The sequence below is a fragment of the Stegodyphus dumicola genome, chromosome 11, assembly GCF_044657685.1.
Source record: "Stegodyphus dumicola isolate Sdum_Otavi_A_Nest chromosome 11, ASM4465768v1".
NCBI lineage: Eukaryota > Metazoa > Arthropoda > Arachnida > Araneae > Eresidae > Stegodyphus > Stegodyphus dumicola.
The window spans coordinates 108,262,813-108,278,243 of record NC_140778.1 but is presented as its reverse complement, the minus strand read 5'-3'; the positions used below and the strand labels follow the sequence as shown (position 1 = coordinate 108,278,243).

The 15,431-nt window shown below is 29.9% G+C and overlaps 1 protein-coding gene across 7 annotated transcripts in view; it reads left to right on the top strand.

The window, feature by feature from the left end:
- Positions 1–15,431, top strand: part of LOC118192466 (equilibrative nucleoside transporter 3-like) — an 83,339-nt gene that overhangs the window by 51,087 nt on the left and 16,821 nt on the right. For all 7 annotated transcript variants that reach the window (XM_035363446.2, XM_085827066.1, XM_035363445.2 and 4 more), the window contains 5 exons: positions 625–710; positions 4,406–4,552; positions 8,469–8,502; positions 8,630–8,703; positions 13,881–13,989. In XM_035363446.2, the coding sequence (XP_035219337.1) occupies positions 625–710; positions 4,406–4,552; positions 8,469–8,502; positions 8,630–8,703; positions 13,881–13,989 (450 nt within the window). The remainder of the gene's footprint in view (positions 1–624; positions 711–4,405; positions 4,553–8,468; positions 8,503–8,629; positions 8,704–13,880; positions 13,990–15,431) is intronic.

Here is a 15,431-nt window from a genome sequence, read left to right as displayed (position 1 = left end):
AAAAAAAACTCTTAGTAGCTGCATATTTTGAAGAATAAGCTCTTATAACAAATCACTGTTAGTGTTTTCTTTTGCTTAAGATTGCTATTAATGCTTACTGTGTTTGCAAGCCTAAGTGAGAAACGCAATAAAATGTAGATTTACCCAGCTGACTGCCACATTTTGCTGTACTTTTTTTTTAAGAGGGTTAGTAGAATTTTCTTCTACTGAACAAATATATATCAGATTTTGTAAAAATATAGAATGAACTTCAGTAACTGCTTTCCTTTTCTTTTGGTTACACCAACTTGGCATTAGTCTAAAAGTATTTGAAGCAATCATCAAGTCACAGTGCAACCTTGCAGTCAGTACTCTTGTACCCTGATTTTGTACATTTGTTGTCTTATTGCATGTTACACATTGCTCTGGTATACTTATGAGTATATTTATTCATGGCATGCGGATACTTAATGGTGAGTGTATTCATCCATAGTAGTCAGCAGGTTAAGGTTGACTCCTGAATTTTGCAGTTGTAGATCTGATTAGTGACAAATATGCTATGTGTAATTACACTTTTGAATATTTTTAGTCTTGACACATTCACATTGATTTCAATTCTAGAATGTAGTTCTTTAATTATTTTAGTTACAAGTGCTGTTCTGCAGTCTGGTGTTGCAGCCATAGCAGCTCTTCTGCCACCAAAATACATGCATGTTATGGTTTTAGGGCAGGTAAAACTTTTTTGTTCAAATTATCAAGTGAAATTTTTAAAAACTTTGCGAATGCCTTTTGTCCACTCTTTATTTTTTTTTATCATTATATTCTAATTTCAAAAAATAAAATGTTTCACATAAATAAAAAAATGTATTAGACAGTGTATTATGTAAATTTTTGTGTTGCTATATTTACCGAGTGTGGCCTGAAATATTTTGAGTTATCTCTTAATGTGTAACATTATTTATTATCATGATAGTTTAATATTTTGGAGCTGGCTATTATTCGAATAACTGAAAGCAAGTGTTTTTTTTTTCATGACATAAGTTACTTCTTTTTTTTTTTTTTTTTTTTTTTTAGACAAAAGTAGTTTTTTGTTAAAATTTCTTGTTGCTACTGAACATGGCTTAAAATCCAAGTGTGGAAGAAGTGGGTGAATTATTTGAATAACTGAAAGCAGATGTTATTTTTTCACTACATAAGTTACTTCTTTTTTCTTTAGACAAAAGTAGTTTTTTGTTAAAATTACTTGTTGCTACTGAACTTAAAACTGGCTTAAAATCCAAGAATGGAAGAAGTGAGTGAAAATCTCAGTCCATTACTAAAGAGAAAGCGTATTTGTCAAACAATGGTAAAAATGTGCTAGAAATAGTGAGTAAAAATATACAGAAACAGGATGATATGCATTAATTTCATGCATGTTGTATAAATAAATTTTACCTAAAGCAGAACCGAATAAATTGATAATGAGATATGCAGAACTTTGCTTTGTGTGTGTGTGTGTGTGTGTCTTTTGTATTGTTTTTGGAAAGAGGGTATGTTAGAAATCAAATTTTATTTATAGCACCATGAAAAAATTTTACATTCCCATTACAGTTCTGCTAGAAATAAAGGTGCATGTCTGTCAACATATTTTATAGTCTCATTCAACTGTTTAGTTTTATTTTTCATTATGATTTCAAATCTTTAAAGTATAAGCCCCAACAAGTTTTTTCAATAGCAGTTTGATGAAAATTAAGGAAAAAAAAATACAAAACAAGAAATTTGCAGTCAGAATAAGACTTTAGATTACTGTCACTAAAAGTATATTTATTATTAAAAATCTCAAAAACTTTTTTTAATGTTTTCAAAAAACTAAATGTAAAATATTATAAAACTATAAATAAAAACTAATTAGCAACATCTTTTATTAATTACTGCAAAGCTGGTTGCTCATAAAATTATCATAGAAGTAAACAGTTAGTTTGTTAAACAATAACAAATTAGCTTCCTTTGAAAGATAAGCTACCTTTGAAAAATAATTAAAGCATTTTGTTTCAGTAAATACGTATACTTTGAGAATCTGTGATGAATAAATTCAAGGTCTTATGTTTCTTATATTTTCATTGTTTACCAACGGCTTATTATAGATTCTTTCCTTTCAAATGTTGAATGAAAACAATATACCTCCTTTGAAGTGTAATAATTAAATTTAGTATATTAATATTAGTTACTTATTAGTGTCATTTACATATTCAGAAATATTTTTATATTACTGAATTAGTTCTATTTAGTTAATATATTTTTTAATAGTTCTTTTTATAAAAGAAGACTAGTCTCAATATCTGTTCTCATTCCATGTCTTGAAATGTAATTTGCAACTAAATATTTCAGTAACAGTTTTGTGAAAAGTAAAAAATATTAAAATTTAGTGTATGGGCTTTTGTTATTTATCAAGCAATGTCATTTACATATTTCTAAAGCATAATTCTTTTATTTAAAAATGTTAAATACAGCAACAATTTTTATTTATATATAAACGTAGTTGCATATCTTGTTGTAGTATAAAAAACTATTTCCTCCACTCATAATTTTTTTTATCTGCCTTTACAATAATTCGAGAGTGATTATATTGTTAATTATTATTCTAATTAGTTTTATTGTAAAGCATAATTAAAATTAAAGTTAGTAATAATTGTTATAGTAAGCTGCTGCACTAATTTGTGTTGTTGTTAGCAATGTTGCCTGCCAAATGGTTGAGCTTTTGATTGAATACTGGAGAAGGCATGGATGTAAAGTGTATACATGCTCTTCATATGAACTTTTTTCTCTCTTATTCTGTTACAGTAAGTGAAGCTGTGATGTTACCATGCACATTATTAAACTATTGGAAGGCTATATTAGTGAAAAAATTAGTTCAGTGGTCAATATAAATTAAAAAATAGTAAAGTATAATTTCACTTGATAAACTGAAGCTGTGATTTAAACAGATTCAAATAATTATTGTGCATAATTTATGTTGCCTGAAATATGTTAAAGTTTATAATGTTATTCTAATAAATTAAATATGGAGTGTATTTGCTCTGAATATTTTCATTGAGAAGTATACTCTTTAGATAAGGTTGTCCACAGAATGCTGAAAAAACTAGAATAATTTTACTCCATTCTTCTGTGTACCTTATATTGTGTGTTGTTTTAGACACTAATATAGCATATTTAAATAGTTTTTTATAAATAAAAATTTATGGGGTTACTGCTAGTTTAAATTATAACTTTTTTGATTTACATATTTTTTTATCTTACATATATTATATGTGCCTTGAAGGTGTATTTTTTTCACTTATTGTATAAAATCCTCTAAAAACTGATGTATTAAAAAAAATGGAAAAAATCCAGAAGCAGTCCATGACAAGTGTTGCCGCTGCTTAAAACAGACTCTAGCTTCCATGAGTCTTTATGCATAGTGGATTATTTTCAGAGTGCTGCCATTTGACAAAGCATAAATTCTTTATCTTTTCAGGTTTAATCTGTGTTATTAATTAAAAAACTGAGGGATTTAAAACCTATAAATGCAGTTGTAATTAATTTAAATCATCATTTTATTTTTATTGTATATCTGGTTGATTTAATGAATATAAATTAATGGGCATTTAAATTTTTATGTGGTCAACTGATAATTTTTATTGAACATTTGCAGTTTTGTTGAAATTTTTCAAAATATGCATTTAAGAAAACTGTTTTCATAATTTTCTGATGTTTTAATGGTGTAATTAATAATTATCATTAATATTGTATTTAATTAATTGAATATATAGTCTTTGAATTATTATCTATGCTGCATAATCTAAAGTCTTTAGAATGCACCTTTTCCTTTTTCTTTTTTCTCCTTAATCTTGAAATATCAGATGCTATTGTTTTGCTGAAAAGTAAGTGTACCAGTCTGTGTACCATCCCAGTTTATAATCTTAACTTAATAACACATTACTTCTGTTTCAAAAAGCTTAAAAAATAAAGTTAAATTCATGATTCTTAACTTGTTCAAGTAACCATAGAATTCATCATTAAGTGTTTCTAAAGACTGAGATTCAAACTCATGTTGCAAAATAAGAATAATATTTTCTGTAGTGCTGGTATAATGAATTAACTTTCAGATAAGTGGAGTAAAGTATGTTCATTGATTGAATCAATGTAAGTTCATCTTAAATTATAAAGTGATAAAGAAAATGTATAAATGAAACTGATATGTAAATATTTGCAATCAGTGTATTCTTTGTTTTCATTTTTCTCTTTGAATGATTTTTATAACTGAAGCTAAGCATTTGTATTAGAATATCTTCATTGAACATATTATTAAGTGATTGTGCCGTGAGTATATTTCTGACTCTGTTTTGAAATTATTTTGAGCAGAATACTATGCATTATTTTAAATTTCATTGTTTTCTCTCCTCTCCAGGCCTTTGCTGGAATAGTAGCTTCTGTAGTTCAGATTGTGTCACTTCTTGGTCATTGTGATTCCAGAAAAAGTGCTTTTATATATTTTTTCTCTGCTGATACTGTGATACTCCTTACTTTAATAGCCTATATTGGCATTCAGAAGACTGTAAGTATTTAAAATTCTTTTGAGTATTAACATTTTTATTCAGTTAATTTGTGTGTGTATCCAAGTATGAGATCTCTAAAAATGATTCTGGAGTTTAGAGGTTCATGTGATAATAAATATCATTTAGGAAACATTGAATTAGCAGTATTACATTTGTTCAGATTTTTTTTTGGGGGGGAGGAGGGACAATATTTGGAGAAATTCTATCAGTCTCTATAAATTCTTTCCTTCAAACACTCAGAACTTTTGAATCTTTTTAATGTAAAGGTGTGCCAAGCTCTTGATGTATCTCAGATATGCTTTCTCGGATAATTTCCTCAAGAAAATTGTTTTTATTCACATTATATACTTTGAAAAAATCACGAAAATGCCTGTGCTTTGAGCCGATTTGTCAGGATTCAATCCTGGCTTGTGCTGTCAGTATACAGCAAACTTAACGAGAATTTTTACTAATTTTGTTTAAGGTAAAATGTGGTTAATGTTTTCTCTGAAAATAATGACATAAAGACATTTGATTCTCCTCCATGTTATATGATGTATTCATTAAGTAAATTTTGATGCTTGAACTCCTGGATCCATATAACATCAGTTAAAAGTTATATATGTACTAATATAACATCAAATTAAAAAAGTTGAAGGAAAATTATTCCGGATCAGGAAGAACTAAGAGCATTAATATTTTAGTTTGAATTTTTTATTTATATGCAGAGTCATTTCAGGTTGCAACTCTGGTTTTCTGACAGCTGAGGTCTTTCAATTGAGTAAGATAGATCACTTGATTATCATTAGTGTTCAGTATACATCAAAGAAGAATAACCGATTTCACTTTGCTGTCAGACTTACATTTTAAGAAGATAATTTTGTGACTTTCTGGAAGGAATTTTGTAATTTTTGATGCAGAAAATGTAATTATCATGCATAGGGACATAAAAGTGTTCTTGTGTAGAATATAGAAAGTCCACTTCTGTAATTACTAGTAGAAGAGGAAGGAGCATAATGTCTTTAGGCATTATCCTTTGATGACTATTGCTCAAAAATGGTGTGTTTCAAAGGGTATCAAATGTAGATTATATCTGATTACCAAATGATACTTTGTTGCTGTTTCTGACTTTTTACCAATTTATTTTTGTTGAATGAAATTTTTATTTTCATTTTATCATCATTTATTGTAAAGTTTTGGTATTAGTCTTGTGTAATTTCATTTTTTTAAACCTTCATTTAATGTTTTAACCTACAACAAAAAATTATTTATTTATTTATATACAGTACCCACTGCTTATTAAAATCATTTCTGTTCCAAATATATTTAAGTTGTTGAGTTTAATAGACAGCAATTTATGTATTGCAAATAATGTATCAGTTGTAGAGTTCTTTTATGTTAACTTAACCAGTTCTTGTGATTTAGATTTTTACTGTCACTTCTCCCTTCCATTACCATACCAGAATGCAAATTTAGTTTCAAGGTATTTAAATTGTTGGTTTTAGATTCTAAATCAGACCATGCATCTACCTCTGTAGGCCATGTTACTAAGTTTTGCTAGCTCAGAAAGATTGCATTATTTAGCTTTGCATTACAGTTTAGAATATTTAATTTGTTACGCAGGCGAGAAATTTTTGAGTTCTCAGTGTTAAATAAATTTTGTAGTCTTTGACTGCTAGACTTAGCTTTAAATCTCGAAATTGACTGTTATTTTAAGTTACATCGCCACAAATAATTTGATTGCTTGATTTGTCATGCATGAAACATGTATTTATGCTCCAGAAATATTTGTTTTTAAACCTTCTTAAACTTTATAGTTCTTTTCAGACAAAAAAATAGTTCGTTCCAAGTTTGTAAGGAGTCTGGGTTTAGTTTATGCTACTAAAAACACCAAACTGTTAAGTACTGTTTTACAATTTTTACATATAATAATAAATAGCAACTAATACAATAATTAATTTTAAAATTATAATTAAAAATTAATGCTAAAATTAAACTATTTACATAATTTTGAAATTCATTTAATTTTTTATAATGTTACAGTGAAATACGTTTAACGCGAAAACACTTAAGACGAAATATCAGTTAACACGAAATAATACAACGGTCCCGATAAACTACTATGTATTTTTATGCATTTTGTTTCTCCTAATATGAAACAAAAATTGCTTAGCACGAAAAGATATCCTTTCTCGGAATACGGAAAACACCAGCCTCGCAGGAGAGATTTAAGAGGAGTGTGAACTGAAAAAAGAAGTGTTTGCATATGTTTCACAGAAAGGGGGCTAACTTCGCTTTGAAATACCCTCGGAATAGGCTGTGATACGAGCTAGTTTTGTTTATCTGAGCTAGTTTCACTATAATGGCTTCGTGGTTCAATAAGGCACCATTTAACAAGATGAAATAAACATTTATTAAAAATATGATTCAAGGCATAATAATAAACTAAAATGCATCTATCTGTCAAATGATACAAAATTCAACATAAAATTTAGCGAATCAATGGAAAAACCTCTAAAAATTGAAACTTTATAGCTTTTTAACGTTATAGCTTGAAACCTTTCTAGAAAAGTAGTTTAAACATCACTCGATTTTTTGTATCTTTTTTGCACTTCTTTGAGACATTTCTATTTTTTATTACTTCTTCATTAATTATAATCACTTCTTTAAGTAAAGTGCACAATGCTGTATGGTTAATTCAGAATTAAATGTAGCTTTTCTTTGGCTGCAGTTGCCAAGAACATCAAAATCTTTGAATAATTTATCCGTTTCTTATAGGCCTCTTTTCACTTCACATTTTCAGTATGTTCCAAATTAAGTACACAACAAATTTTTGAAAATCTTTCTTTTAGTGATTTATTCAAATTTCAAAACTTGCATTTCCACCCAGCAGAAAGATTGCTATTTGTCTGTTTAGTTGATCTGCCATGAGTGCTTAGTCATGATTACAAGCATGACTAGTTCTTTCTTCCCTTTTTTTAACTTAACAGTTACTTTTTTTTCCTTGAAAACCATCACTGAAAGACTTTTCCAAGAAAGTCAAGAAGTGGTCATCCTTGGTGGTGTCAAAGCTTACAGTTATCAGTTTCTCTCCATTTAAAAACTGTAAATGTATGATAATGATAAGAATCATTTTAAAAGCTTTTCTGATAACTCTTCTTGAACATAATGTGTGTATCAAAAAAGATTTGAATGATCCAAAGATTTTAAATGGGGAAGCCTGAAAAGATGGCTACAGAAGTGACACTTCTACATCCTATTTAGCTGATATTCCAGAATGAATCCTTACTCATTTGTATTGCTTCTAGAGGATAGTTTTGTGTACTTTAAGGTAAGGAAGTTCTGCCGCTTTGAAGTCCAGTGCAGATAAAAGAACTCTGAACATATTGCCTCACAGGTGTATAAAGACCAGGTCATAAAGACCAGGGAATAGGAAACTTTTTGTCAAACTTGTAAGTAGTACATACTTGAATGATAAAGCCACAGTCTACAGCACACTAAATGGATGAACTATAAAAAGCTTTGATAGGTACAAACAGGATATTCTGGCATTGAAACATCAGTCTTTTGCTAATCTGAGTTTTCTAAGCAACAGATATTAGTTTAATGAATGATGGTTTTTCTATTGATTAGTATGTATTTATTTTGGTTGTGAGAAATTTAAATGTTATGAGTGGCTGAGTTTATACGTTTTTAGTGAGTTTAATAAACTGCGGGCATTGTTCATATATTTCTCTGGAACAGAACATGTCTATTATAATAATGCATAAGTGCATTTAATAAGGTATTTTAAACTGACTTAAGGAAATGAAGATATTATATTAAACTTAAGTAACTGAAGATATTATTTCCATAAAAAATTCTGTTAGAAATTTTGAAAAAAATTAAATATCAAATTTTTTGGTGTTTCTTTTGACAATCTTTTTCTTTCCATAGGAATTCTTCAAATTTCATGTGTTCACTCTCAAAGGTAGATGCAGTTTCTTGTATATGATATGTGATTTCCTTTTTATTTTAGTACTAGGATTTATTGTAAATTAATGTTCTTTAATAAGCAGTATATTTTTGTTACAAACTAATGCAGTTGTATCTTGCAGATACTACAGTACTCAAAGATGTATCTGAACCTGAAGTGAAACCTAAATTATCAGTTTTCCTTGTTACAAAGCTGGTTAGTTATTATATATGATTTAATATAAACTCTATGTAACTAAAATTAAATTTCTAAAATTGTTAAAATTTTAGTTATTAGTATTAAGTAAATTATTATTTGATTTGCTTGAAATTCAGATTATCATTTTAGATTAATGTACTCACATAATCTTATCTGGTTGTGATGAAGTTTCCCACCAAAACGCATTCTTAAGGGAAAAAAAAAAAAAAACATGAAAGCAGTACCTTTAGTGTGGGTAGTAATCACAACTCAAATCTATGATTTTCTCCCAACATTTTAGTAGTTTTTCAAAGCCTTTGGCCCAGAAACTTGGTGGCCATGAGTCCAAAAACAGATTAATAGAAGATAGCACTAGCAAGATGTAGCTGCAGGTGTGAAAAAAGGTAAAAGTCCAAAAGTGCAATGTGTGGGCTATATAGTGGGTGTGGCAAAAGATCCCATTCGAGTCCATACAGAGTCCAGCCAACAAATGCAGACATACGTGGTGTTGCATTATCTTGATGGAACATAACCTTTTTGTGCCAGTACTCAGTTTGACATTTCCTTGATAGCTACATCAACAAAGATTAACATCTCGCTGTACTCCTTACTGTCGAGGGTTTTACCTATACAGATACTCTTTGTGTATAATACCATGGTAATCCCACCAGATACAAAGCATGATTTTTTTTGTTATTCAAATTGTACATTGTGACTCTGTAGATGGGTTCACCGGGTGCAGACCTAATCCCGTTTTCAGCCTGTGTTGTTGAAGTAAATCTCTTTTTCACCAAAAGTGGCATTCTGGTACAGAGTTTTGTCTTTGCTTTGATGTTTGAGCAGATTAGTGCTGGTCCAAACGAGCCTGTCCTTATCTCCTTGAGCTCATGTGGCACCTAGTGATTGAACTTCATAGGTCAATTGCTGGGTCAAGTTTATGCAATGCATAATGCTACTAATGAGCATGGCACTAACGTTTATGTCCTTAACGTTATGTCCTCTCAAGTGTTTGCATACTGATCTTTTTCCACAAGTTCTCGCAGGTGGACCTCAACATCAGTAGGGCGGCCACAGCACTCTGCTTCTTGAATGTGATAGTCCTTGTTTTTGAACTTTCGGTACCAAATCTTCACAATGTCATATGATACAGCATTAGTACGTAAAGCTCTACACATTATTTGGTGACCTTCTGTAGCTGACTTTTTGCAACAGAACTGAAAGTAAATGATGGTTCTAACCTGGTAGTGTGATAGTTCCATTTCAAACATCTTGTAATTAAGACACAATAACACACCGAACAAATACCAATTCAGAAGTCATTGCGGTTTTGCAGATGAGGATGATGGTTCGGTAAAACCATTGAAACTAGTCCTGTGAAAATTTTGAAAATATAACGCTGATTTTTGTTTTTTTACTTCTGAATTGGTATCTTGTAATTAATAAGATATTTTTTTACAAATTTCACAGCACAGTGTTCTAAAGCAAATCTCTTTCTTTCAAATTCCAAAAATTGTTTGACAAAGTATGATTAAACATGCCAATGCAAACTGTTTGCGCAGACAATATTTGCATTGGCGGGAAACTTTTGTTAAAATTCGATATTTTACTTTAGGAAGTTGTTAATTTAAACGAGCTTATTCATTAGTTAACCATTTCAAAATTATTTTGCTTGTTTGTTTATAGATATATGAAAGAAATTTTAAATTCCTTACACTGTTGGAAATTTAGATTTAAAAAAGAAATTATAAAACTAAATTCCTGTATGTACTGATGAATATATGGTTGATAGTTAGCACTATTCAATGAAGCCAGATAAATTACATACTAATAACAGTTACCTAGACAAATTATGTATTCTTGTTTAGCACCATTTTCATGGTTTCTAATGTCTATTGACATATATTTTTTCATGTTAATTTTTCTAATATTTATATTCTACAAAATTGTTTTATCATTCTAGGTGCTTTCATGCTTCCATTAGACATAGCAATTGAATTTTTAGAAAAACGCTAAATCTAGTTTGCATTATTTCCAACATTTAATTAACTTTCTGGTAGTCATTATGCAGTTCCATTTTTCTATTTCTTTTTACTTTTACGGATGGATTTAAGCCAAATGCTAAACTTCACTTATGCTCTTTTTGGGGTTGTTCAACTCATTAACAATGTACTTTTTATAAATTATGTAACTGAATTTACTTGTGGCAGTACTGACTTGCTCATTGTTTGCTCATTAACAAAACTGTAACTTCATTTTTCCAAGCACCAACCCTGTGTAATGAAAATGTCATGGAAAAAGAATGTGACACATCAGTGTGGTTTTTATTTTGTTTTTATTTTATGATTTTCTTTGTGTGTTTTGCTATGTTTTTATTCTTTGGGATAGTTATTTTACTCTGTAGTGTACCCCTTATATTACTCTACAGTATTTATTTTTGCTGTTTTGTGAAGAAAGTGTTAAATTTCATAACTTTCTCCTCGGTCTGTCTCTTATTGTGTATACACATGCATAAGTATTAAATATAAAATTGAAATATGTTAATGTTACCGTTAAAATATGAAATCCGTTATTTTATAAAATATCTAGTTATTCCATGAAATAACTGATCATGTCCGTTAAAGTGTAAAACTCTCTTGTATTTCATGGTTTAACTAGTTATTTCATAGAATAACGATCTGCAGCCCGTTAAAGTGTAAAATAATCTATATCATATATCTTGTTTTTTAGTATAAGGTACATTTGCGTTTCGTTTAACAATATGGAAAGTAGCGGGGAAAAAAAGTTAATTTCGAATTCAAATAAAAATAATTTTTGAAGGATGTCAAAAATACCAAAGCATAAAACAACGAGAATACTTTTTCACCATGCTCTCAAAATGTCAACGACAAATACATTTACCTTCCACCCCTACTGCATTTATGAACTGTTCCAGGCCATAGGGAGAGAACTTGTTTAGCGTGTTGGCGCCAGTTCATTCCGGTTAATTGATTGCTTGCACGTACAGTGAAGGCTGCTGTTCGTCAAATACTGTTTCCATGTATCAGGTATTGAGATACATTAATTTTTTTAAGTTTTATAATTTAGTCATTTGTTATTACGTTAATTTAGTTTGCTTACGTTAAAGTGCAATTATTTTTAAAACCTTAAATTGCCTTGAACAATGAATTCCTTAAGTGATAACAAAGAGAAAGCTGCAATGAAAGAAAAGTTTGAATCTTTACTAAATAAGCGTGATGTGAAAGAGAACAGTTCTTTGCTCACCCGTGAAAAATTATTAAGTTTGATAGCTGATGTAAAGAAATCTGAAACATCAGATAAGAAAGTGCCACGTGATTATTGGTTACTTCAACATTATGATGTCCTTGAAGTTCAAGGAGTAGAAAAATTAATAGTCCCAGTAACAAATGCAACACCAGATGTAATGTTTTATTGCTCAAGTGATTCTTTGTTTGACATTTTGTACGAAGCTCATTTATCTATTGGGCACGGTGGTAGAGACCGAATGATAAAAGAACTTAATCGTCATTACAAAAATATTACGCAAAATGATATTAAGATTTTCCTGAATTTTTGTGAATCTTTTTTTCACATATGAATTCAGGATGTCAGGTTGACCTCATAGATTTTCAATCACAACCTGATGGAAACTATAAATTTATTTTAGTTTATCAAGATCACCTTACAAAATTTTTGGTTTTAAGACCTCTTCAAACAAAGAGAGCAGAAGAAGTTGCAGGACAGTTGCTTGATATATTCCTGTTGTTTGGAGCCCATGTATATTGCAGTCGGACAATGAAAGAGAATTTTGTAACAAACTTATTGATGACTCAAAAGTAACTTGGCCAGAGCTTAAGATCGTGCATGGCAAACCAAGACATAGCCAAAGCCAAGGCAGTGTTGAGAGAGCCAATCAGGACATAGAAAATATGTTGACGACTTGGATGCTATACAACCAGTCAACTTCGTGGAGTAACGGGTTAAAATTTATCCAGTTTATGAAGAACAGAGCGTTCCATTCTTGTATTAAAAGGTCCCCCTACGAGGCTATGTTTGGTTGTGCAGCTAGAGTTGGACTGTCAACAACTGCCATTCTGAAGGAAGCACTTAATTCGTTGGTCGACGAAGATCAGTTACAAAATACTTTGACTGCAATGAATGTTTCTTCTCGATCTGATAATGAAAAAGTAGTTGAACAAACAATATTAAATAATCCCGTTACAAAAGTATGTGTTGTCTGTTAAAAAGAATGCAGTGAAGATATAGTTTGCTTCAAATGTATGGAGCCTGTATATATATCATGTTTGGAAGATTATGTTTCAGAAGATGAAGTTGAGCAGAAAATCTGCAAATTGTGTTTTAATGAACTTAATGTTCAAAGAGAAAGAGAAAAGTCTAAAAAATGTTTAGAAATTCAAGCGAAAAAGATGAAATTAATGTTGAATAAATCTCATTGTGAAGCCTCTGTGGGGTTTACGGTCCATATCTCGGTGCCTGAAGTTGACTGAGGAAAAGGTGATGCCAAGTCTATTTTAGCTATCATCATAAAAATAACCAAAGAAGGATTTTTCCAATTGGGCACAAGAAACATCTGCATAAAACAATTATATTCCCGATCCCAGTTCAGTGTCTGCGAACAAAAATTAATTAAAATCGAAGAAGTACCGGATGTAGAAATATCGCTCTGGTCAGTTGCTACAGCTCAAAGTTTAGGTACTGGTCAGTGATTTGAAAAATGTTTGTGTAAAACCCAGTGTGTCAACAAAAAATGTTTTTGTTTTAGATATAATGTTCTTTGTAATTCCAAGTGTCATTTTAGTAATCCTTGTTGTAACAAATGATTTTATGGTACGTTTCCATAAATACCATTTATACTCTGCATGAATTAGATAAATTGCTTTTTTTTCATTTTAATTGTCTATCATTAGTTTATTTATAGAATACATACCTAGTTATTTCATTTTAGATAAATTGTTTATTTTACACTTTAACCATCTCTCATTAGTTAATTTATAGAATATCTAGTTATTTCATAGAATAACTAGTTAATGTGTCAAATTATTAACATATTACACACTTTAACGGACACGATCAGTTATTTCATGGAATAAGTAGGTATTCTATGAAATAACTGCATTGTATACTTTAATGGTAACATTAATATCCCAAATAATGACCTTTTTTTAAATTTTTTTAAGGTATGGCCTTATGCATTGTCCATCCTTCTTGATTTTTGGGTTACAATAGGTATTTTCCCTGGTTTAGCTGTTTTATCAGTGCCTAATTCTCAAGAAGGTTTATGGAATGGTAAGTTTTGTAATTTTTTTGGCCAAAAATTTCTGCATATAATTTGAAGGGAAGCTTTTTCAATTCTTTCCTTATATTCCTAATTTCAAAATGCCTGTGAAATGAAATGAGTGAAGTATGCAAGTATAAGTGGTCCTTCTATTCATACGATTTGAAATTATGATATAGTACCTAGAATAGAAAAATTTCAGTAATCTACCGTGCTTAACTGTTTCACAGCAAAGTCGCCCAAAATGCTTGCGCATTCAGACATCGGCAACTCGTCTGTATACTTGCGTCCATTTTCTACCTGGTGCTTTACCTCAACACATTAGTGCATGGCTTGTAGGTTTCGGGAGTTGTTAAGTGATATCCCTGTCATCCTTTTGAAACTACTGAGAGTAGGTCTCTTATTTGAATGCACTTTTCCTCTTCTTTGTTTAACATCATCATTTAGCTATTGATGCTTGCAGTTGCTGTCCTGTCCTAAGGAGAAACTGCACAAAGTGGGTGAAACCACACCAAAATCTCTAAGAGATAAGTAGGTTATTATCAATGTAGTATTCTCTTTGGCATAGGGAAAGGAAATGCATTCCAACAAAAATTCGTATACATGGGTGTTTCAGATATTTGAGAGAAACAGATGTGACAGAGATAAACTGTGAATGCCTGTAATCTGAACATTTAATTTTGAATGTAAATAAAAAAATTCTTTTATGTGAAATATAAGAATAATTTTTTTTTACATGCATTTAAAAATAAACTTTCTGGAGAGAAAATAGAGCATTCTTATAGCATATTTTAGTATTTAAAGTATATTTTTAACACATAAAAAGAAAAATTCTAACCCAAATGAATTTAAAAATTAAGTAAAATACCAACTGCAGCTTGGCAAAGATCGTCAGGATGTTTTTTTGCTAAGTCCTTTTTCTAAGGAGGGATTTAAAAAATTCTCTCCTCCCCACTGAGGAAGAAAGAGCTATGTCCGATTGTTTTTCGGAATTAAGAAACTTTTAGTAAAATTCTTCACTAGTCTAAGGTCCCTCCCTTTAAATTTCATTAGTGTTTGAACTTGTTTAAATAGTTAATATACTTTTATAGTTCATTGTGAATTTGACTGTATCTTAATTTCAAACTTTACAACAACAGTATTATTTAATATGTAAGCTATTTATTTGCTAATTTATTAATTTTTCTTTTGTTATCATAAAACAGATATAGAGGATATGAAGCATATTTTGGTCATATAAAAAATTTGCTATAATACTATAAATAATAAATGGAAATAAAATTGTTTTTTAGCTTCTGTGAAAATAGTTTGTCATATTCATATTAAGTAATAGTGTACATTGGGACTATTTCGAGTGTTCATAAAAGAATATGGTTACCCCCTCCCAAAATGCACACTGTATTAAGAATTTAAAAATCAAATGAAGTGGCAATGATTTGATGAGAAATCAACA